Source organism: Felis catus, chromosome C2 (genome assembly GCF_018350175.1).
Source record: "Felis catus isolate Fca126 chromosome C2, F.catus_Fca126_mat1.0, whole genome shotgun sequence".
Lineage (NCBI taxonomy): Eukaryota > Metazoa > Chordata > Mammalia > Carnivora > Felidae > Felis > Felis catus.
The window spans coordinates 114,158,871-114,181,750 of record NC_058376.1 but is presented as its reverse complement, the minus strand read 5'-3'; the positions used below and the strand labels follow the sequence as shown (position 1 = coordinate 114,181,750).

Below are 22,880 nucleotides of genomic sequence, written 5' to 3'. Positions count from 1 at the left end.
AAGAAAAAACTTCTTGCCAATTCTTTTACAGGGTTTTTTGATTAATTCAAAACCAGAGAATGCCTGTGAACCCATAGTGCCTCCACCATTAAAAGATAATTCATCTGGCACTTTCATCGTGTTAATTAGAAGACTTGATTGTAATTTTGATGTAAAGGTAATGTTTGCTTTTTTCATTTTTTTGTTACTGTTTTTTTAGTTTACCTACCTTGAATTCTCCCTCGTTTCAGAAAGGCTTTAAGAGAGTTGACACAAGTCATCCAGCTTAAAAAAAGTGAGGGCAAAAGCAAAACGAAGGTGAAGTTGGTGAAGGCAAGCAAGAGAGGAGCAGGTTAAGTCTCATTCATCTACTACAGAATTGACCTTTAAGCTTTTAACAGCCAGTACAGAGAGGGAGACAGCGTCGGTTTCACGATTCACAGTTTTAATAAGGTTGTAAACAAAATTGACTAGGATAAAAGTGATTGTTATTGGTTCTAAGAGTTTGCAGGTAGAAGTTGGGAATCTTGAACTGTGGCTTAATAGTGGAATCTTGCTTGATCTAATCTAGGAATGGAAACGTTAACCTTCAGTTTTATGCCTTTACTCTTCCATTATCAATATTACATGTATATTTATATTTATGTTGACATCGGGATTTCTCTTCTGTAACAAGCTGATTCCGTCACCTGTACGCAGTTTGTCTCCCTGGAGCGGGTTAAGTCAGATAAGTAAAACAAAGTTTGCCATAGGACATCCCTCACTATCGTCAGTGCTGCTCTAAAGGTGTGGTTTTTTAATGCTTTTAATACTCTCTTTACAAATCTGGTTTGGTATGGCCTTGGCAAAAGAGCCACATTGAGGCCTGTATAAAATAAGCCTCGATGTTACTTTTACTGATCTACCTCAGACCTGAGTGTCATGTAGTTTCTGGCGTGTATCTTAGAGAATAGACATGGGATATTACTTCATGTATTTGACATAGCTTGATCTTAGATGATTTATTCAGCGGGAACAGACTCCTGATGTGCCTGAATTTTGTCTCTGCTTCTTGCATTTCATGAAAGAAATGACACCTCTATAATAAACTTACTAAAGGAATAAAATAACTCCAGAAGGGTTTGGAAATGTAGAGCACATTGGAAATGATAGGTGTTGTTACTATTGTATATCGGTTCCAAACCGAAACTCTTAATTGCCTTTAGATGCGAAGTAAATTAGAGTCGAAGTCAAATGATTTCTTGCTCTTCAGAGTTATATCTTTTTTTTTATAATAGTTTGAATTTAAGCCATTTTAAGATTTGACCCAGAACTAAATCGTAATAATTGCAGACTGTTCCAACAAAAAGGAAATATTATTGTAATATTTCATTAATTTCTTGCCAGTAAATTAAAAGTAAACCAAAATTTGCTGATTCTAAGGTTTATTGTATTATTATGCTATGTAATTTTTGGTTCAGTCCAGTCTTTATTAACTAGAAACTATAATACTTTTTTTTTAAGAACATTTTTAGTTCGGGATGGGAAGTGGTTCACTGCAAAATTTAGGAAAATACTGTCATTGAATGTTTATTTTTGATGGTAGAAACACAACTCAGGGATGCAAATGTGGTAGAGTTATTAGTTCTCTTGCCCCTTTAGCGGATCCTCATCATGAGTCTGAATGCTTCTAATGGAGTTTTAGGATTAGCTGGATTTCAGCTCCTCTCTTCCTGCTTCCTGCCTTGAATTTTATTCTGCAACCATACCACCTCCTTGAAGTCTCTTGACTTGTCATACAATGCTAACTACACCTTTGTGCCTAATTTTACATACTATTTTCTCTGTTCAAGATCTCTGGCCAAGATGACGTTTAAGTGCTAGCTGAGGATGTTATCTTTCCTGGAAGGCTTACTTTTCTTTGTGCCCTCTCTGGCAGAATGAATCATTCCAGCCCAATGAGCCACTCTTCCACTTTGTAAATAGCTCCCTTACTCTTTATTCACATTATTATTTTTTATTATATATATTTCATTTATGTGAGCTTACCGTGTTTAGAGTTCACGTATAGTTACCTAATTTGTATCGGAGTGCATAGTAGATGAGCAATAAAGTTTTGTTAAACTGTGTAGTGTAGTGGTAAGGCTTCTGCTTAGGTGTATAATGCATTTTTAAAAAACACGTACATGTAAAAATGTTTAAATTGATTCTCATCTTAGAAAAATGTTAAAAATTTTTGCATTATACCTCACCATGTAGACATAGTTTTAATGAATAAGGTCCTAGTTTATTGTACAAGTTTTTTTTTTAACTGTTATCTTTTCTTCACAAATAAACAACAGAGTATTTATTATAGCCATTTAAAGCTAATGACTCCTTATTCATGTTATTCCTAATGGTTTCTGTCTTGTCTTAGTTATGAAAAATATGAGGCCTCGGGGGTGCCTGGGTGACTCAGTCAGTTAAGTGTGTCTGACTTTGGCTCAGGTTATGATCTCAAGATTCGTGAATCCAAGCCCCACATTGGGCTCTGTGCTCACAGTGTGGAACCAGCTTGGGATTCTCTCTCTCCCTCTCTTTTTCTGTCTCTCTCTCCCTCCCCAAATAAATAAATAAATAAACTTAACAACAACAAAAAAAATATGAGACCTCAGTTTACAGAATAGACACATTGATTTTAATTAAAGTCTGGAAACAGACTGCATACATTTGAATACACCCCCCACCTTTTTTTTTTCTCATTTGAAATAACTTTATTCTGATTTTAAACAAAGAGGAATGGGAATGACAGTGACAAATGAGATTTCACCACTGGATACTGTGATACAGCAGTCTTTTATTTGAAATTCAGGAAACAGCTGCATTCCAAAACAGATAAATATGCAGGTTCAAAATGTGAAGGTGTTTTTTAAGCTGCCACATTCACTCCGAAGCCCATTCATTTCCTTCAGCATCCCAGAGATGAAGCATATGTTCTGCTCAGCTGTACAATAAAGTGGCAACACCCTGCACCACTGACGTCACAGGGCAGGTGCCTATGAAACCAGACTTCCGATGCTGGGGTCCAGCTGCACTTTCTCATACGTCATCATCCTCACCTGGGAGAGAAGTTTGACAAACTCCAAGTTAGGGTCTCTGATTAGGTTTCTAGAAACCCAGAGGAAGGGCTTTTCAAAGTTGTAGTTACCTTTTGGCAGAAATGTCACGGTGCTGAAGGTTCTTCTTTCAGTGGAAGACAATAGATTTTGCCTTAACTTTCCTGTCCATAATGTCCACTTTGTTGCCACATAGCACAATGGGGATGTTTTCACATACTCGTACCAGACCTCTATGCCAGTTAGGCACATTCTTGTAAGTAACCCTTGATGTTACATCAGACATTGTGATGGCACACTGAGGTTGGATGTAGTAGCCATCTCTCAGCCTACCAAATTTCTCCTGACTAGCCATATCCCATACCTTGAACTTAATAGGTCCTCTGTTGGTATGGAACACGAGGGGATGGACCTCAACACCCAAGGTGGCTATGTACTGCTCACATTCGCCCATCAGGTGATGTTTCACGAACATCATTTTTCCTTTGCCACCATCGCCAGCCAATTCGAGTTTGGACTGGACTTGGAATTCTTCTTGGGCAACCATTGTGCTATTACTTCCAGAAGCGTCTCCAGCCCATCTGACCTGGATGCTATTTTTTATTGCTCATTAGTGCTGTGATCTTGGGCAAGCTGTTTTACTTCTGTGTGCCTCAATTCCTTTATCTGTAAAATAGGAATTATAATGTTCCCTACATCATAGGATTGTTATGAAGATCAAATGAAATAATCAATGTGAAATGCTTATCAGTTAGTGCCTTGCACAGAGTAAATAAGCAACAGGAATTAGCCGTTGATGTTTTACACTTTTTACCATTGGTGTAAAACAGAATAAGGATAAAGATGTCAAAGATGCTAACTGTATTAGGCCTCGAAGTTTTTCACAGCTTGCTGCTTGCAAGCTGGAGAACTAGGACAACCAGTGGTATAATTCAGTGTGAGTCCCAAGGCGTCAGAACCAAGGGAGCCAATGGTGTAAAGTCCTGGAATCAAAAGGTCCAAGAACCAAGAGCTCTGATGTCTGAGGGCTGGCGAAGGTGGATATCAGGAAGAGAGAGAGGATTTGCCTTCCCTTTACCTTTTCATCTGTTTGGGCACTCAACAAATTGGATAATGCCCACACACGTTGATAAGAGTGGTGGATCTTTTTTTACTTAGTCTACTGAATCAAACGCTAATCTCTTTCAGAACCCCCTGCACAGACATACTCCAAAATACTGTTTTACCAGCTCTCTGGCAAGTCTTAGCCCCATCTAGTTGACACATAAAACTAAACATCACACTGACCTTTCAGAAACTAAATTATTAGCTGATAAGTTACACTGTGATGCAGTAACTCAGTGACAGTTGATTGTGAAACTTCTAATATGGTTTATAAAGGACAGTTTAGTCATGCCAGCATGTAATGTATAAAATATAAGTTTCATAAGAAATATGCATCACCTGTCAAGGTAGTGTTAAATAGATAAGGATAAAGCCATCACACTTACTGGAAAAATAACTGGAATGTCATCCCAAAGAGCATTTCCTTTCTAAGGGTGGTCATTGGTTGATAGGCTATTAGCTCTATTAGCTATAATCTTCTGATCAAAAATCTTTGCCTGTATTTTCTAGGCTTCCCAATTGATGGTTATATATCGTTTTTTATTAGGTATGTTATAGAGCCTAATCACTTAGAATGTATGTTCTAGTACTTTTCTGAATTGAAAATAAATAGCTCTTTGTATAAAATAGGGGTTCATTCATATATGTCCACAATTTTGTATGAATACATTGACTTAAGAAAATAGAAAAATAACTCACCTCCTTATTCCTGATGTAGCATTCTGGAACCAAGTAGTGGAAGTGCTTAATTCAGCCCCATACAGAATGCTGGAATTGATAGTAGCTGCAAGGTTATATTTTTTGTCACGCCACTTATCAGAAATGATACCCAGATTATCACAGACAAATGAGAATGAGCTATATCTTACAAAGCTTTCCTCGGAGGAACCCTTTCTATTGTAGATAGCAGAAGTGAAAGAAGAAGTAAAATTTCATCAGGATCTTTTAGTAATTGTGGTGGTGGTAATCTTGGTACTGTGGGTACACTAGGGTTTACGTTTTGGAATTCTTCAGATTTTTTTTGAAGATGAGTCTTGTACTATAAGAAACCTAGATTTACTTCTTCCTTAGAAGTCAATGATAAAGTGAATTAAAAATTAAAAAAAAAATTACAATTAAAAAAACAAAACTACAATTAAAAAAAAAAAAGGCAGGTTTTTTTCTATACAAACGATCCCCAGTGCTTTGTGACTCAGAGATAGCCGATAAGAATGCAGAAATGCAGTTAACAATTTTTGGAAGGTAGCAAATTACATTGTTTGCCACATTCTAAATTAAAGAGAGCACTGTTTTAATTTTTTGTCTTCTGTTGAGAGAAGCACATCCGAGCCTTTAAATTCGTCTTGCTCTAAAGAAATGCAGCAAAACCTGTACTCAGAATTAGTATTTGGATATGTGAAATATCCAGAGTGCTAGTAACAACGGTTGATTACCCGCCAGCTGCTTATTCTGAAAACAATCACTTTTACTCACTCTGACAAAAACTGTATGCTCTGAAAGATACAGCTCTTTAGAGGAAAAGCAAAACAATGTTATTTTGTTTATCTTTGTACAATGCTGTTCTTTACTGTGACAAAATGTAATTGTTTGGAAATGCTAGTTTTTTGGTGAGTATTTGAAGTTAAAAAACATTGATGGCTCTGGTAAATAAATTAAGGCGTTAATTAAATCATTTAATTAGAAAAATGACTTTGTAACGTCCCGAGGCAGAGAGTTCTCAGAAGACTTGAATTGGCATCCCAGTGGAAAATATGACTTAAAAAAAAAAAAAAAAGAAAATATGACTTTTTTTTAATTTGTAAAAATATCTGGTTATTTCAAGAACATTAAAATAATCACATAAAACAGAAATTTTCAGAATGACACAAATTTCTGTGTTTATAGCCAAATAAAGATTAGTTATCAGAAGTCTGTTCATTGTCCTGGAGGTCCTAGATATTTTCATCATGTGGTTTTAATACTAAGTCAGCAATTTCTTCAAATAGTTATTTTATTTAATTTTTTTTATTAGATGAAATTTATTGTCAAATTAGTTTCCATACAACACCCAGTGCTCATCCCAAAAGATGCTCCCTTCAATGCCCATCACCTACCCTCTCCTCCCTCCCACCCCCCATCAACCCTCAGTTTGTTCTTAGTTTTTAAGAGTCTCTTATACTTTGGCTCTCTCCCACTCTAACCTCTTTTTTTTTTTTTCCTTCCCCTCCCCCATGGGTTTCTGTTAAGTTTCTCAGGATCCACATAAGAGTGAAACCATATGGTATCTGTCTTTCTCTGTATGGCTTATTTCACTTAGCATCACACTCTCCAGTTCCATCCATGTTGCTACAAAAGGCCATATTTCATTCTTTCTCATTGCCATGTAGTATTCCATTGTGTATATAAACCACAATTTCTTTATCCATTCATCAGTTGATGGACATTTAGGCTCTTTCCACAATTTGGCTATGGTTGAGAGTTCTGCTATAAACATTGGGGTACAAGTGCCCCTATGCATCAGTACTCCTGTAATCCTTGGGTAAATTCCTAGCAGTGCTATTGCTGGGTCATAGGGTAGGTCTATTTTTAATTTTCTGAGGAACCTCCACACTGCTTTCCAGAGCGGCTGCACCAATTTGCATTCCCACCAACAGTGCAAGAGGGTTCCCGTTTCTCCACATCCTCGCCAGCATCTATAGTCTCCTGATTTGTTCATTTTGGCCACTCTGACTGGCGTGAGGTGATATCTGAGTGTGGGTTTGATTTGTATTTCCCTGATAAAGGGCGACGTTGAACATCTTTTCATGTTCCTGTTGGCCATCCGGATGTCTTCTTTAGAGAAGTGTCTATTCATGTTTTCTGCCCATTTCTTCACTGGGTTATTTGTTTTTCGGGTGTGGAGTTTGGTGAGCTCTTTATAGATTTTGGATACTAGCCCTTTGTCCGATATGTCCTTTGCGAATATCTTTTCCCATTCCGTTGGTTGCCTTTTAGTTTTGTTGGTTGTTTCCTTTGCTGTGCAGAAGCTTTTTATCTTCATAAGGTCCCAGTAATTCATTTTTGCTTTTAATTCCCTTGCCTTTGGGGATGTGTCGAGTAAGAGATTGCTACAGCTGAGGTCAGAGAGGTCTTTTCCTGCTTTCTCCTCTAGGGTTTTGATGGTTTCCTGTCTCACATTCAGGTCCTTTATCCATTTTGAGTTTATTTTTGTGAATGGTGTGAGAAAGTGGTCTAGTTTCAACCTTCTGCATGTTGCTGTCCAGTTCTCCCAGCACCATTTGTTAAAGAGACTGTCTTTTTTCCATTGGGTGTTCTTTCCTGCTTTGTCAAAGATGAGTTGGCCATACGTTTGTGGGTCTAGTTCTGGGGTTTCTATTCTATTCCATTGGTCTATGTGTCTGTTTTTGTGCCAACTAATGATTATTTTTGAACAATGCAGCTACAAAGCCATATAGGCCAGTTTTCATGAAACTGAAAGAACTTAGTTACTCCCTCTATGTTTTGTTTTTTTGTTTTTTTTCCTGACATGGATCAAGTTGCGTTAGGGTTGTAGATGATAAGGATACGTTGGTACTCATCTTCTGTTGGAATGTGACTTGTATAAAACTTAGGTGTCATGCAAACCCCCTTGACCTGACTCCTGCCTTTCTCTCAAGTCACATCTGTACTTTGCCTGCCCTATTACCTTACTCTTCAATAGTTCACAAGTCCGTATATGTGTTGAGCAGTCTCTCCCTTTCTGTCTGGTTTTTACCGTGTCCTTTATCTGGATTACCTTCTCTCTGTTTGTCTGTCTGGACAGCCTGACTTTATTTTAGCTCTAAGATATGAAGTAACCTGAAACCTTTCCCAATTTTCTCTAAGGTTGAATAGATCACTTCTTCTTCAATATATTACTTAATCCCATTTAATCACTGTTTCTTTTATAGATTTAATCTTTGTAAGGGAAAAGATAATGTTTTAGGTTCTGTAGTTTTAGTGTCTAATACATTGTATGGCACTTGGTGGATGCTCAGTAAGTATTTGCTGAATGAACTAATTTAGAACACTTTAAGGGCTTATACTTTAAATGGATTAAAGAATAAACAGTATTATTGGAACCTTCTATTGGCTCCATGTTCACTTCACTTAATGTTCTTGGAAATATTTCTAAACCTAGATGCTCATTTATCCCATAAACATTTTTCTCGAGATCCCCATGTTTTCTGAAAAATTAAAAAAAAAATTACCACTAACATTTTTAGGTTATTTGGATGATCTTGTAATAAACAGACATACCATTTTTTGGATGAAATTTTGTTATAAAATAATCCCCTAGTCTTCCTTTCTAGGTTTACCTTTCATTACCTTTTTCAGGACTCCAGGCTGATATATTACATGGGATTCCCACAATTTCACTTAAAAGAAAAAAAAATTTTTAACGTTTATTCATTTCTGAGAGACAGAGACAGAGCACAAGTGGGGGAGGGGCAGTGAGAGAGGGAGACAGAATCAGAAGCAGGCTCCAGGCTCCGAGCTGTCAGCACAGAGCCTGACGCGGGGCTCCAACTCACAAACCGGCAGATCATGTCCTGAGCCAAAGTCCGATGCTTAACTGGCTGAGCTACCCAGGCACCCCCACAATTTCACTTTTATTTCTGTAGTACCAAGCGAGTAGATATGACCTGGAGTAGAAATTAAACAAAATTATCTCCAAGTTGCTTCATATTATTATTTAATTTTTTCCTACTCTTTTCTATTTTCCTACAAAGTAACTTATAGCATTTGTTATTAATGTACTTCAGAATCATGTTTAACAGACTCTACAAAAGGAATGTTTTCAAGGATATTTGGGGTATGGAAACATTTTTAGCTATATATGGTTCAAACAGCTTTGTGTGTTCATTAAATTATTCATTTGTTTCCTCTACCCTTTAATTGATAAAAATATCTGCATTTTATTTTATTTTTTTTAATTTTTTTTTCAGCGTTTTTATTTATTTTTGGGACAGAGAGAGACAGAGCATGAACGGGGGAGGGGCAGAGAGAGAGGGAGACACAGAATCGGAAACAGGCTCCAGGCTCCTAGCCATCAGCCCAGAGCCTGACGCGGGGCTCGAACTCACGGACTGCGAGATCGTGACCTGGCTGAAGTCGGACGCTTAACCGACTGCGCCACCCAGGCGCCCCAAAAATATCTGCATTTTAATAATCAGTTTCCTTTATATACATTTATATTTCCTTTATAACATTTACACAATATTAAAACAATAAAATATTCTTCTTTTACCAGGGAAGTAATATTCAGTGAAAGAAAACTGAAAAATAGCAAATTACATTTACTTTACCCTAACCTAATGAAACATGTAATGCCCATTACTTTATTTACAAATCTCTTCCCCACACATTCTTTTGCTTCCAAGTCAAGATAATCAGATTATTCAGATACACAAGTCTGTCTAGATAGGGAGGAAAGCTGGGATCTAGAGGAAGAGAGCAAGATGGATTATATCCATGAACGCCTCTTAATGAGAGTGAAACATCATCAGAGCCCTAGTACGCCTTCTGTGGAGTAGCTTTTCCCAACGTGACGGTGTAGTGATCCTAAAATAACGTGTGGGAAAAAATGGGGTTGGAATGGGACTTGATCTTGGCGGGATTGCTTGCTACGGTTCTGGATCTTATTTCTGATCGTTCCCTGCTGTAACATCTCTAGGCATTTTTATTCTATAGGTAGAATTAAGTTTTTACATTCTCATCTGGAGCCACTTGTGCTGCTCCATTCTCATCTGCATTGCTTTGATCATTTGAGAAGGAGATTCTGCTTCTTAATTTCTTCTTACTTCTTTAGATGAAAAGGGAAGGTCATGGTCGAGTTTCTAGAACTATCTCTATTCTCTATGTCTCCCATTAATTTCTTTACCTCATCTCTTTCCCTTTTAGAGAAAAGAATTTTTTCTCCTGTGTTAGACATCTAAGTTGAGAGAAAGAGTAGTTTGTACCAGGCTGATGGTTGAGTTATTGTTGCTTTGTGTTGGCAATTCTAAAAGAAAAGAAAACGAGTTTTTCAGAGAATTTCTTCAGTTGGCACTTGGAAGCAGAGTTAGACTACGTTTTCTGCATTTTCTACATTGTCCTTAGAGGTCTCATGGAGGTTGGATCATAAAGTGAAGCTTGAATTGTTTCAGATTACGCTAGAATTGCCAACACCCTGGGTCTAGCCAGCATGGTCAGAAGAGGCCAGGTTCCAGAACCACCGAGGATGTGTGTTAGAAATTGTTTTCTTTTTTTGTTTTGACTTTTTACCTTTTTGTGTTCTGAAACTAACATACACAGAAAAAGAATTCATAACATATGTATGCATACATAGTGTGCTATGATAATGAATATCTGAGTACTCCCTACTCAAGTTTGAGAGAGAAATGTTACTTACTGATGTTAATTAATGTTAATTAATCAAACTTCATTAAAGGCTCCATGGTAAATTTTTTGTTTTTTAGGTTTTATTTCATCTCCCGATCATATTAACTCATATTGGTATCTGATCTTCATGAGGGAGCTTCCTGTTTGGAATATTTTTTATAGTAATTTCAAATGTTTTAATAAAGTGATGTTAAGTGTACCACAAAGTGATTGCTCGTTAAAGCTGCTCATTTTCTGTCTTGTATTTGAAAAAGCTTGTGATGAAAACAGTTCTTTGGTAAGGCCAGACCAAACCCCCAAAGTACTGTGCGTTTCTTTTTTCTTTACTGTAGATTCTTTTTTTTTTCTTCTATATATTATTATTTCTCCCTAGCTTGATTCTAGCCTAAAGAAACCCTGGATACTTTCTCACTTCAGCTTCTTGGGAGGAGAGCCTGTGTTTTATGCAGTTCTGTGTACTGAGCTTTTTGTTACAATACCTGGAACACCAAAATGAGCAAGCAGTAAAGGAGGGCATATACTCAGAGGTCTGCCACTGGGTGGCGCTAAGCACCAAAATGCTCGCTGTAAAACTGTTCCCTCAGTTACATTTCAATTGTAGTACAAGTCTGTCACTACTTGGGAATTCCTAGTTGGCTGGTAGCAAGTTCAGAGAGTTGTTTTTTTTTATAAAACAAAAAGTTCTATCAACAAGCTTTATTTACAGTGGTGGGTGGGTTGAATGGGAGCTTCTCGTTAGGATGAGAAATAATTAAGATTTGATTAGAATATGAATCCCAGCAGTATCCAAAAAATATGAATTATGATCTGATTTTTCATTTTAACATGCATTTTAATATGCATATGTAACTAGAGAATAGTTATCCATAAACTTATGGGATACCTCTATTAAATTGCACTTCTGAAAATTTATTAGGCAACTTTTAAATGATGTAGTTAATTTTAACTGGTAAAGTTTGTTACAAAGTAACATCTTTAATTTTCAATTTTATTTTTATTATATTTTTAAAATATTCACTTATTTTGAGAGAGAGCACATGCCCATGAGTGGGGTAGAGGCAGAGAGAGAGACTCCCAAGCAGGTTCCACACTGCCACTGCCGAGCCCCATGTGGGGCTCAAACCCATGGACCTCGAGATCACAACTTGAGCTGAAATCAAGAGTTGGACGCTCAACCAACTAAGCCACCCAGGCACCCCTAAAAGTTTTTTGTTTTTTTTTTATTTTATTTATTTTGAGAGAGAGAGCAGGGGAGGGGCAGAGAGAGAGGGAAGGAGAGAGGATCCCAAGTAGGCTTCCACTGACAGTGCAGAGCCCAGTGCAGGGCTCGATCTCACCGATTGTGAGATCATGACCTGAGCCCAAATCAAGAGTTGGATGCTTAACTGACTGAGCCACCCAGGCACCTCCCTAGAAGTTTTTTTTGAAAAAGCATCTTTAAATTAGTAGCAACATTAGAAATAGCTGCACATAATGGTTTATTTTAGGTTTTCTTAATGTCTCTAAGAAAAAAAGGATTCTTTTTAGTTTTAATTTATTATACTAATCATTTCCCAGATACAATATTAAAACTTCATTGGAAGCAGTACAATTTAGAGACCTATGAGCTAATGACTTTCATTTGGTGATGGTGTGTTGCAGAATAATATTGTAATGAAAAGCACAAATTTCTTTTCTGTTGCAGATATTGTACAGAACATGAAGAACTCATTATAATAAGTAGGTTTCAAACTTTTTTTTTGAGAGAGGGAGTACATGCATATGAAGGGAGTTGGGGAGGGGCAGAGGGAGAGGGTGAGAGAATCTTAAGCATGTATCACACTCAGCACAGAGCCCCTACGCAGGTGGGGCCTGGATCTCAGGACCATGAGATCATGACCTGAGCTGAAATTAAGAGTCTATCATTTAACCCACTGGGCCACCCAGGCACCCCAGTTTCAAATTTTGACTATAAGAAATTACAGCCAAATCCACAATAAGAAATTTATTTTTGCTTATGCCCTGATACATAAACAACACATATCCTATAGTAAAGTTTGATGAAATAGTATTCACCTATACTGCCTATAATACTCAGGTATATGAAATTTCTTTTTATTAAAAAAAAAAATTCACTAAGTCTGCTAAATTATTTTACTGCCCACAATTTTTACTCCCCTCAATATTGAAAAATTGCTTTTGCATGTACCAAAACAAAGATTGACTTTAAAATGCTGCCAGTGGGGCTAAAATTAACAACTCAGGAAACAACAGATGTTGGCAAAGATGTGGACAAAGGGGAACCCTCTTGCACTGTTGGTGGGAATGCAAACTGGTACAGCCACTCTGGAAAACAGTGTGGAGGTTCCTCAAAATTAAAAATAGAATTACCCTAGGGGTGCCTGGGTGGCTGTCGGTTAAGTGTCCAATTTCAGCTCGGGTCATGATCTCATGGTTCACGGGTTCAAGCCCCACATCAGGCTCTGTGCTGACAGCTCAGAGTCTGGAGCCTGCTTCGGATTCTGTGTTTCCCTCTCTTTCTGTCCCTTCCCTGCTCACACTGCCTGCCTCTCTCTCTCTCTCTCTCTCTCTCTCTCTCTCTCTCTCTCTCTCTCTCCTCCCTCTCTCTCGCTCTCTCTCTCAAAAATAAATAAACATTTAAGAAAAAAAATAGAATTACCCTACGACCCAACAATAGCACTATTAGGAATTTATCCAGAGGATACAGGAGTGCTGATTCATAGGGGCACAGGTACCCCAATGTTTATAGCAGTGCTAGTAACAGCCAAATTATGGAAAGAGACCAACTGTCCGTCGATTGATGAATGGATAAAGAAGATGTGGTGTGTACCCCCCCACACACGCTGGAATACTATTAAGCAATGAAAAAAGAATGAAATCCTACCATTTGCAGCAACATGGATAGAACTGGAGGGTATTACGCTAAGTGAAATAAGTCAGTCAGAGAAAGACTGATACATGTTTTCACTCACATATGGAATTTGAGAAACTTAACAGAAAACCATGGGGGAAGGGAAGGAGAAAAAAATAGTTACAGAGAGGGGGGCAAAAACATAAGAGACTCTTAAATACAGAAAACAACCTGAAGGTTGATGGGGAGTGGAAGGCAAGGGAAAATGGGAGATGGGCATTGAGGAGGGCGCTTATTGGGATGAGCACTGGGTGTTGTATGTAAGTGATAAATTACGGGAATCTACTCCTGAATCAAAGAGCCCACTGTATACACTGTAGTTAGCTAACTTGACAATAAATTATATTAAAGAGTCACCGGTGTGGCTCAGTTAAGTGTCCGACTTCAGCTCAGGTCATGATCTCACAGTTCAAGGGGCTCAAGCCCCGTGTCGGGCTCTGTGCTATCAGCAGAGCCTGGAGCCTGCTTCAGTTTCTGTGTCTCCCTCTCTCTCTGCCCCTCCCCTGCTTGTGCTCTGTCTCTCTCTGTCTCTCAAAAATAGGTAAATGTTAAAAAAAAAATTAAAAAATAAAGTAAATTATGTTAAAAAATAAAAAAAAAACATTAAAAATTTTGTTTAAAATAAAATGCTGCTACTGGAATGTAACATAAAATCTTTAATTTTTAAAGTTCCCAAGGATTCTAGCTTCTGTTTTCTGCTACACTTGAAACAAGTATGGCTTTGCATGCGGACACAGATTTTACCAGCCCTACCAAAAATATTTTCTAACGAAACAAATAAATTCAACTTATCTCCAAGCCTAAACATTTACCATTTGTCAAAAGGTCAACACTCTTAAAATATAACCTTAAATAAGAGAGGAAGCGTGCCTTTGCATCACCATAATAAATGTCACAACGTTTCAGCATTAAAACCACACGCTTTTCTTGACAATTTTTCTTGGAACTTGTATGTACTTGATTTTTTTTTTTTTTTTTTTTTTTTTTTAAGAATTGAATACTTATCAGGGTTACCTTTTTGTTTCTGTACCACCGAAAAGAATTAAGGGTGGGGAAAGGCTGGAATGACTACTTGTAGCCTACTACTAGTGAGTACAGAGAGAGAGGAAGTGACATTTGACACTTAACATTAAGGAGAAAAACCAGCTGGGGTTTGAGAAAGCATATTTCATAATGATCCCCAGGTCACTGGAAAAGGTCAAATCATATTGGGTACCTTTTACTGAAAAAGTTGGGAAAATGCAAAATATTTTAGGAACATTTTTATCCATGATGACTGAAGTAAAATTTTTGGCATATATTTCCAGGGGAACTAAGTTTAAGCCCAGAGATAAGGAACTTTTATTTTTGTGGCGTATGTCTTGCTGGGTAGGGCTGGATAGACCTTTACCTTGGTTGTGATTTAGTTTGATTAAACAAATGTTTATGTGAGAGAGCTTCTTCTAGGCTTGAAATGTATACAAATAAGGTAGTTCCTTTCCTTAAGGAACATACAATCTTACATTCAAAATATCCTAAATGTCAGTTTATTTTGTCAGATCTCTGTTTTTCTAGATGATACCAGGTTTAGTTTTCTGATAATTAAAGTTTTTACCAAGAAGTTCTTTATCAGGATGGGGAAGTTCTTCTATGTCAATTTTTTTTTTAAACTCAGTGGTATCATTTATATGAACAATATCATGAAAAGATGAGATCATTACTTTTTCAAGGCCTGCCCTCATGCCAGCACTGAAGTGTTTACAAAAAAATCAGGAGACTTAATTCCAGCTATCATATATTAAGCATAATGGCTACAGTAGGAATTGGTGTTTCATAGATTCTAGCATTGTCTCCACATTTCTGATAGGGGAGCTGAACATCGTACCAGCAGTGAAGAAATCCTACGTGAACTAGTGCCCGTGGGGCCTGCTGAATTCTAATTGCTGCAAATCAGCGAACTAGGAATTCACTTCCAGGAAACTTCTATATGTGAGAGCATGAGATAAGGTTAGCTAGCATGTGTGTGGCCAAGAAACTTATTTCTTATTACCAATAGCAGAAGCCAAATTTAGCTCCTTTACATTTTTCTCCATTTATTGTACTTAAAAAGATATGTCCTTTAATTCATATGTCCTAACCTGATCATCCTCCCTGTAGTGAAACTGAATGAAGTGTGGTGATGCTTCCAGTGGAATTTGTGCACACCTGCTCTTTACTTTAAGGTCCACAGCTTTGATAGGCAGTGCACCAATAGCTAGAATTCGTGGTGCAACAACTTATATCCTTCCTAGTGAACCAAAGTCACTAAATTATTGAACTTCGATACCTAGTAGTCATTAAGGACCCCATCTTTGGAGGATGGCCTCTTTTACCATGCAACTTTGGAGTTAACCTGCTCTCCCAAGAGCAGCAGTGGTAAGGACTCCACCTCCAAACTCTCTAGCAAGTACTACCTAGCTGTGGGACTTGCTGAATGAACTTCCGCTGAGTATATGTAATTTTATCATCTCGTAGTCTAAGCTGTATTCAGTAGCCAGATCATCTCCTGGAACTTTATTTAGTATGCTCTCATGATAGTACTGAGAGCATATGAGTAAATACAAAGGGTCTGACCACCGTTTAAATTCCCTAAACAGTTTAAAACAAACTGATATGCTTTGGAACTGGCTGAGGAACAGGTCAGTAGCCTCTACTCTACTTCAGGAGAAAGTAAAAAACAAGTAGAGGAGAAAAATGTCTGAATGAGACTAGTGAAGATTTTTATTCTGCCATAAGATGGGTTGCAAATCAAAATTTAAAATATGAAATAATAGAGATGAAGGGAGAAGCATAAAATCTCGGAGGCCTCCAAAGATCATCTAATAAAGTCTTTATGAAAAGAAGATAATAGCAACTTTTAATTCTTAGATACTTTCTGCAAATGAGGAGAGCTGAGGAAATAAATTGTTAGCCTGGAAACAAAGCAGGAACTCTTACTATAGTAGCCAAGGTGGTGAGGTGGAGACACATGTTCTTGTTAGTCGTTGATGGATGTCCATCTGCACTCTCTTTGTCTAGTAGTATTATCTTGAACTCCCTGAGTACCTATCAAAGGCCTAATTGAGATAAGAGCTTTTTATGGAATTTGTCATTTTTGCAGTCTTAACTGAATAGTCTAAAATCCACCCCTGCATCAGGGCAGATCTTTAGAAAGCTGAGGATACGGACCAAATAAAATTGGTTCCCCCCCAAATTGTTTGACTCAGATGAACTTGGCATGATACCATCATCTTTTATTAAGAAATACCATAAGAAGCAGCCCTACTTTACTGTGTTTATCCTAATGTAGCCAACACTTTAAGAGTGATTTGTCCTACTAGAAGGGTCCTAAGATAGAGATATTTACAACTTATTTTTATCTTGCTTTCGTATGTATGTTTGCACTAGAATTCTTTCACTTGCTGTCATCACTAGAGTAATCATCAAAATGGATTCTAAACAGTTAATCAAGTAGCAGATGCCTTCAGGAAAGCCAGACCCCATCATTCACTCATTCATTCATTCGTTCATGCATTCATCAGTTTTTTTCTGAGCACTTTTCACATGTGTATTTGCCACCAGTGTGCCTTCTTGGTAGAGAGTCTCTTTAGTCTTTTGCTGTCATTACTAGAATAATCATCAAAATGAATTCTAAAAAGTTAATCAAGTTTTTTGTTTTTATCAGATATGCATAGTACAAACATTTTCTTCTAGCCTATGGCTTGTTTTTTTCCTGACATGCCTTTTGAAGAGAAGAAATTCTTAATATTGATGAAACCTAATTCTCTTTTTATGAATGTACTTTTGGTGTTACATATAAAAAAAATTTGCCTTCCTAAGGTCACAAAGGTTTCCCCTTATATTTTCTTCTAGGAATTTTGTAGTTTTAATGTTTTAGATTTAGGTCTAAGTGGTTCATTTTTAGTTGTCATTTGAATTTGGTACAAGGGATACATCAAAGTTGTTTTTTATTTCATTTTTTTGCATATGGATGTTTAATTGTTCCAGCACCATTTGTTGAAGATCCTTTTTCTTCCATTTTCTTTAATTGAAGTGTAGTTAACACATAATGTTACATTAGTTTCAGGTGTACAACATGATGATTTAACAACTCTATGTGTTACACTATACTCACCACAAGCATAGCTACCGTCTGTCACCATACAACGGTATTACAATACCATCGACTGTATTTCCTATGCTCTACTTTTCATCCCTGTGACTTTTTTTTTTCCATAACTGGCAGCTGGTACCTGCCACTCCCCTTCATCCCTTTTTGCCCTCATCCTCTTCCCCTCTGGCAACCCCAGTTTGCTGTCTGTACTTGCGCCATTTCTGCTTTGTTTTGGTTTTTAGATTTCACACATAAATGAAATCTTTTGGTATTTGCCTTTGTCTGACTTATTTCCCTTAGCATAATACCTCTAGGTCCATCCATATTGTCCCACAGATGGCAAGATCTCATTCTTTTTTATGACTGAGTAATCCTACATTGTGTGGGTGTGTGTGTGTGTGTGTGTGTGTGTGTGTGTGTGTGCGCGCGCGCGCGCGCGCGCATGCGCACATCCACCACATTTTCTTTATCCATTCTTCTATCAGTGGATGCTTAAGTTGCTTCTGTGTCTTGGGTATTGTAAATAATGCAGCAGTAAACATGGGGGTGCATATATCTTTTTGAATTAGTGTTTTTGTTTTATTTAGGTAAATACCGGTAGTAGAATTACTGGGTTATGGGGTATTTCTATTTTTAATTTTTGAGGAACCTCTATACTGCTTTCCACAGTGGCTGCACTAATTTATATTCCCACCAGCGGTAACCTAGGGTTCCTTTTTCTCCACATCCTCATCAACAGATATTTTGGTGTTGAGTTGTATACTTTGTATATTTTGGATATTAACCTCTTACCAGATAAATCATTTGCAAATATCTTCTCCCACTCAGTAGGTTGCCTTTTTGTTTTGTTAATGATTTGTTTTACTCTGCAAAAGCTTTTTATTTTGGTGTAGTCCCAGTAGTTTATTTTTGCTTTTGTTTCCCTTGTCTGAGGAGACATATCTAGGAGAATGTCACTAAGGCCAATGTCAGAGATGACTGCCTATGTTTGTTTCTGGGAGTTCTGTGGTTTCAGGTCTCACATTTAGATTTTTAATCCATTTTGAGTTTATTTTTGTGGATGGTATAAGAAGTAGTCCATATTCATTCTTTTGCATGTAGTTGACCATTTTCCCAACACCATTTGTTAAAGAGACCATCTTTTTCCCATTGTATATTCTTGCCTCCTTTGTTGTAGATTAATTGGCCATCTAAGTGTGGGGTTTATTTCTGGGCTTTCTATTTTTTTCCATTGATCTATGTGTCTATTTTTGTGCCAGTACCATACTGTTTTGATATTTATTGAGGGTTTTTATCATGAAAGTGTGTTGATTTTGTCAAATGCACAGTGTTAGCTGCATTGCATAAGTTTTGATATGTTTTGTTTTCATCATCTCAAAGTATTTTACAATTTCCCTGGTGATTTCTTTTTTGACTCATGGGTTATTCAGGCTGTGTTGTCTAATTTTGACATATTTGGGAATTTCTCAAATTTCCGTCTAATATTGATTTCTAACTTCATTGTGTTTGGAGAACTTTGTATGATTTTAGTACTTTTAAAGTTATTGAAGATTATTTAATGGCCTAACATCTGGTCTACCCTGGAGAATATGCACTTGAGAAGAATGTTTATTGTTGAGTAGAATGTTTTATAGAGGTCTGTAAGGTGTAGCTGGTTTATAGTTTTGTTCAAGTCTTCCATTTCTTTGTTATCTTCTGACTAGTTCTTCTATCCATTAGAAAGAGTGGGGCACTGACGTCTCCAACTATTATTGTTGAATTGTGTGTTTCTCCCTTCACTTTTCTCTGTTTCTGCTTCGTATATTTTGGAACTCTGTATTTAGGTGCATATACTTTTATAGTGCCTGTATCTTCCTGATGGAAAACATTATAAAATGTCTTTGTCTTAATAAGAATTTTTATCTTTAAGTTTTGTACTGTTTGCACGATATATCTTTTTCCTTTCATTTTCAACCTATATGTGTCCTTGAATTGTTTAAAGTTTGATTTTCTTATAGAAAGCACATAGATGGAACATGTTTTTAAATCCATTCTGTCATTCTCTGGTGTTTTATTGGAATATTCAGTCTGTTTACCTTTAATGTAACTACTTATAAAATAGGATATACCTCTGTCAATTTGTTTTCTCTCACTCATGTCTTTTCTATTTTTTCGATTCCTGCCTTCTTTTGTGTCAAATGGGTATTTTCTAGCATACCTTATTAAGTTCCTTATTGTTTCTTCTATATATTTTTAAATTATTTTCATAGTGATTGTCCTGGTATTGCAGTTAACATTTTAAATTAAAACAATGTAGTTCAGATTAATACTAAGTTTAAATAGTATATAAAAATTTTGGTCCAATATACCTTTATTCCCTACCTCCTCTATCATGCTATTGTACTATTATTGTCATATAAATTGTATCTTTATATAAGTCCATTAAGACATTATTTTTCTTAGCAGCTGTCTTCTAAAGCAAATAGGAGAAGAAAAGAGTTACAAATAAAAATGTCCTTATACTGCTTTCATATTACCTACGTAGTTACATTTACTGATGCTGTTTATTTTGTGTAGATTCAAATTATTTTTTTTATTAAAAATTTTTTTTTTAATATTTATTTATTTTTGAGAGAGAGACAGCATGTGAGCAGGGGAGGGACAGAGAGAGAGGGAGACACAGAATCCAAATCAGGCTCCAGGCTCTGAGCTGTCAGCACAGAGCCTGATGCGGGGCTCAAACTCACAAGCTGTGAGATCATGACCTGAGCCAAAGTTGGATGCTTAACCGACTGAGCCACCCAGGTGCCCCTGTAGATTCAAATTATTGACTACTCTTCATTCATCTCAGCCTGAAGGAGTTTTTAAAATATTTCTTGTAGATCTACTGACACAAATTCTCTGTTTTTGTTGATCTGGAAATATCTTAATTTCATCTTTATTTTTGAAGGAAGAGTTTAAGCTGGATATAGAATTCTAAACTCAGTTGTTTCCTCTTGTAGCCTTTTATTAATTCATCAGGTTGATTATATCAATTTGCAAATTAAGAGCACCTTCCTTTGTGATCTTTGTAATCACTTTTCTTCTCCACCCCCACTCTGCCCTGTGCCCTCCACCTTCCTTATTTCATTGGCCAGACTTTCAGTACAATGCTGAATAGATGTGGTGTGAGTGAATATCTTTCCCTTGCTGCTGTTACTCAGAAGACATTTAGTGTTTCACCAGAAAATATGATGTTAATTATTTTTTTTGTAGACAACACTATCAATGTAGAAATATTTTAAAGTATCTATTTAAAATATGAACTCAAGTTCATTCTTGGGCAGGAAAGTAAATTGAGAGCCAAAGGAAAATAAAAGATGCTTTAAAGTCACTGAAGGTACCACATGATTAAATGGAAGTTCAAGAAAATTTAGGCATTCTCTTCCTAGTAGTCAAGCACTTACAATGCATCTCGAGATAGATATATTTTTTATATTTATACCCAAGCCAGGAGAGTAGAATTTTCCCTATGTTTATTGCATCTTTTAAAATTTCTATTATCACTTTGCTTGTTTTAGTAAATAAAATTGTAACATCCCGGAAATTTCCCTCTAAATCATATTTTTATTCTGAATGAATTACTCACTCTGACATATTTCAGTATATTCTTCCAGCTTCCTAGTTAAAATAAATCACCTTTTTACATTTAGAACAAAATGTTGAAATAATCAACTAAACTTAAGGTTTTCTCACAAAAATTAGAGAATATATTTAAAATTGACTACCATTTTGAATCAAATATCTTTTGCCCATCACTTGAAGGCAGATGTTCTCAGAAACACTGGGCAGCTACAATGAGGTAAGTGTATGGTGTTCATGGAATATTACCTGTCTTTCTGAAGTAATCTTGGTTTTGAGCTCACCTTTTCCCTGTTGTTCAAGTGTTACAAATTATTCTTCATGCAAAAAGAATACTATAATTCAGATAAATACTTGAGTCTTTTATTTGAAATGCATTTCAGATAAAAAAAATACTGTTGTTACAAGTGTCTCTTATTTTACATGACCATCTGGACTGCTGTCTGATACAATAATTGAATTCTTTTCAAGGTCCTTTCCCATGAAGGAAAGTCAGCTCTGTTGAATTTTTACAATTCTTGCAGGTATATAGCTTAGAGATATACACAGGTCTGCTTCTTTGTAGTATCTCCTCTAAGAGGAAAAACAAAGTACACTTAGTTCACGTATAGATGTTAAAGGGGTTTGAAGACTGTAGGAAATGTAAAACTATGAATGGGTTACGTTTTATTACAAGTTTATTTATTTAATTTTTTAATTTTTTTAATTTTACTATTTTAATTTACATCCAAATTAGTTAGCATATAGTGCAACAATGATTTTAGGAGTAGATTCCCTAATGCCCCCTACCCATTTAGCCCATCCCCCCTCCCACAACCTCTCCAGTAACCCTCTGGTTTTTCTCCATATTTAAGAGTCTCTTATGTTTTGTCCCCCTTCCTGTTTTTATATTATTTTTGCTTCCCTTCCCTTATGTTCATCTGTTTTGTCTCATATGAACGAAGTCATATGATATTTGTCTTTCTCTGACTAATTTCACTTAGCATAATACCCTCCAGTTCCATCCACGTAGTTGCAAATGCCAAGATTTCATTCTTTTTGATTGCTAAGTAATACTCCATTGTATATATGTACCACATGTTCTTTATCCATTCATCCATTGATGGACATTTGGGCTCTTCCTATACTTTGACTATTGTTGATAGTGCTGCTATAAATATTGGGGTGCATGTGTCCCTTTGAAACAGCACACCTGTATCCCTTGGATAAATACCCAGTAGTGCAATTGCTGGGTCATAGGATAGTTCTATTTTTAATATTTTGAGGAACCTCCATACTGTTTTCTAGAGTGGCTGCACCAGCTTGCATTCCCACCAGCAGGGCAAAAGAGATCCTCTTTCTCCGCATCCTAGCCAACATCTGTTGTTGCCTGAATTGTTAATGTTAGCCATTCTGACAGGTGTGAGGTGGTATCTCATTGTGGTTTTGATTTGTATTTTCCTGATGATGAGTGATGTTGAGCATTTTTTCATGTGTCGGTTGGCCAGCTGGATGTCTCCTGTGGAGAAGTGTCTTTTCATGCCTTTTGCCCATTTCTTCACTGGATTATTTGTTTTTTGGGTGTTGAGTTTGGTAAGTTCTTTATAGATTTTGGCTACTAACCCTTGATCTGATATGTCGTGCAAATATCTTCTCCTATTCTGCTGGTTGCCTTTTAGTTTTGCTGATTGTTTCCTTTGCTGTGCAGAAGCTTTTTATTTTGATGAGGTCCCAGTAGTTC

General features: G+C 36.7%; 2 protein-coding genes and 1 pseudogene across 9 annotated transcripts in view; 1 reads left to right on the top strand and 2 right to left on the bottom strand.

Moving 5' to 3' along the window:
* The window catches only part of RNF13 (ring finger protein 13), a 209,229-nt gene that overhangs the window by 116,779 nt on the left and 69,570 nt on the right, over nt 1-22,880 (top strand). For 5 of the 7 annotated variants that reach the window (XM_045037444.1, XM_006936334.5, XM_045037443.1 and 2 more), the window contains one exon: nt 32-157. The exons of the other annotated variants lie outside the window; for them this stretch is intronic. In XM_045037444.1, the coding sequence (XP_044893379.1) occupies nt 32-157 (126 nt within the window). Of the gene's footprint in view, nt 1-31; nt 158-22,880 lie in introns of those variants that run through there. 7 annotated transcript variants of the gene reach the window in all.
* LOC105259625 lies at nt 2,775-3,600 on the bottom strand (annotated as a pseudogene).
* The window catches only part of PFN2 (profilin 2), a 98,660-nt gene continuing 78,554 nt past the window's right edge, over nt 2,775-22,880 (bottom strand). The window contains exons 5-6 of one of the 2 annotated variants that reach the window (XR_006585411.1): nt 3,146-4,941; nt 2,775-3,056 (exon numbers count right to left, since the gene is read on the bottom strand). The gene's annotated coding sequence lies outside the window, so the exon portion shown is untranslated. Of the gene's footprint in view, nt 3,057-3,145; nt 4,942-21,501; nt 21,734-22,880 lie in introns of those variants that run through there. The other variant, XR_006585412.1, reaches the window with a different exon arrangement.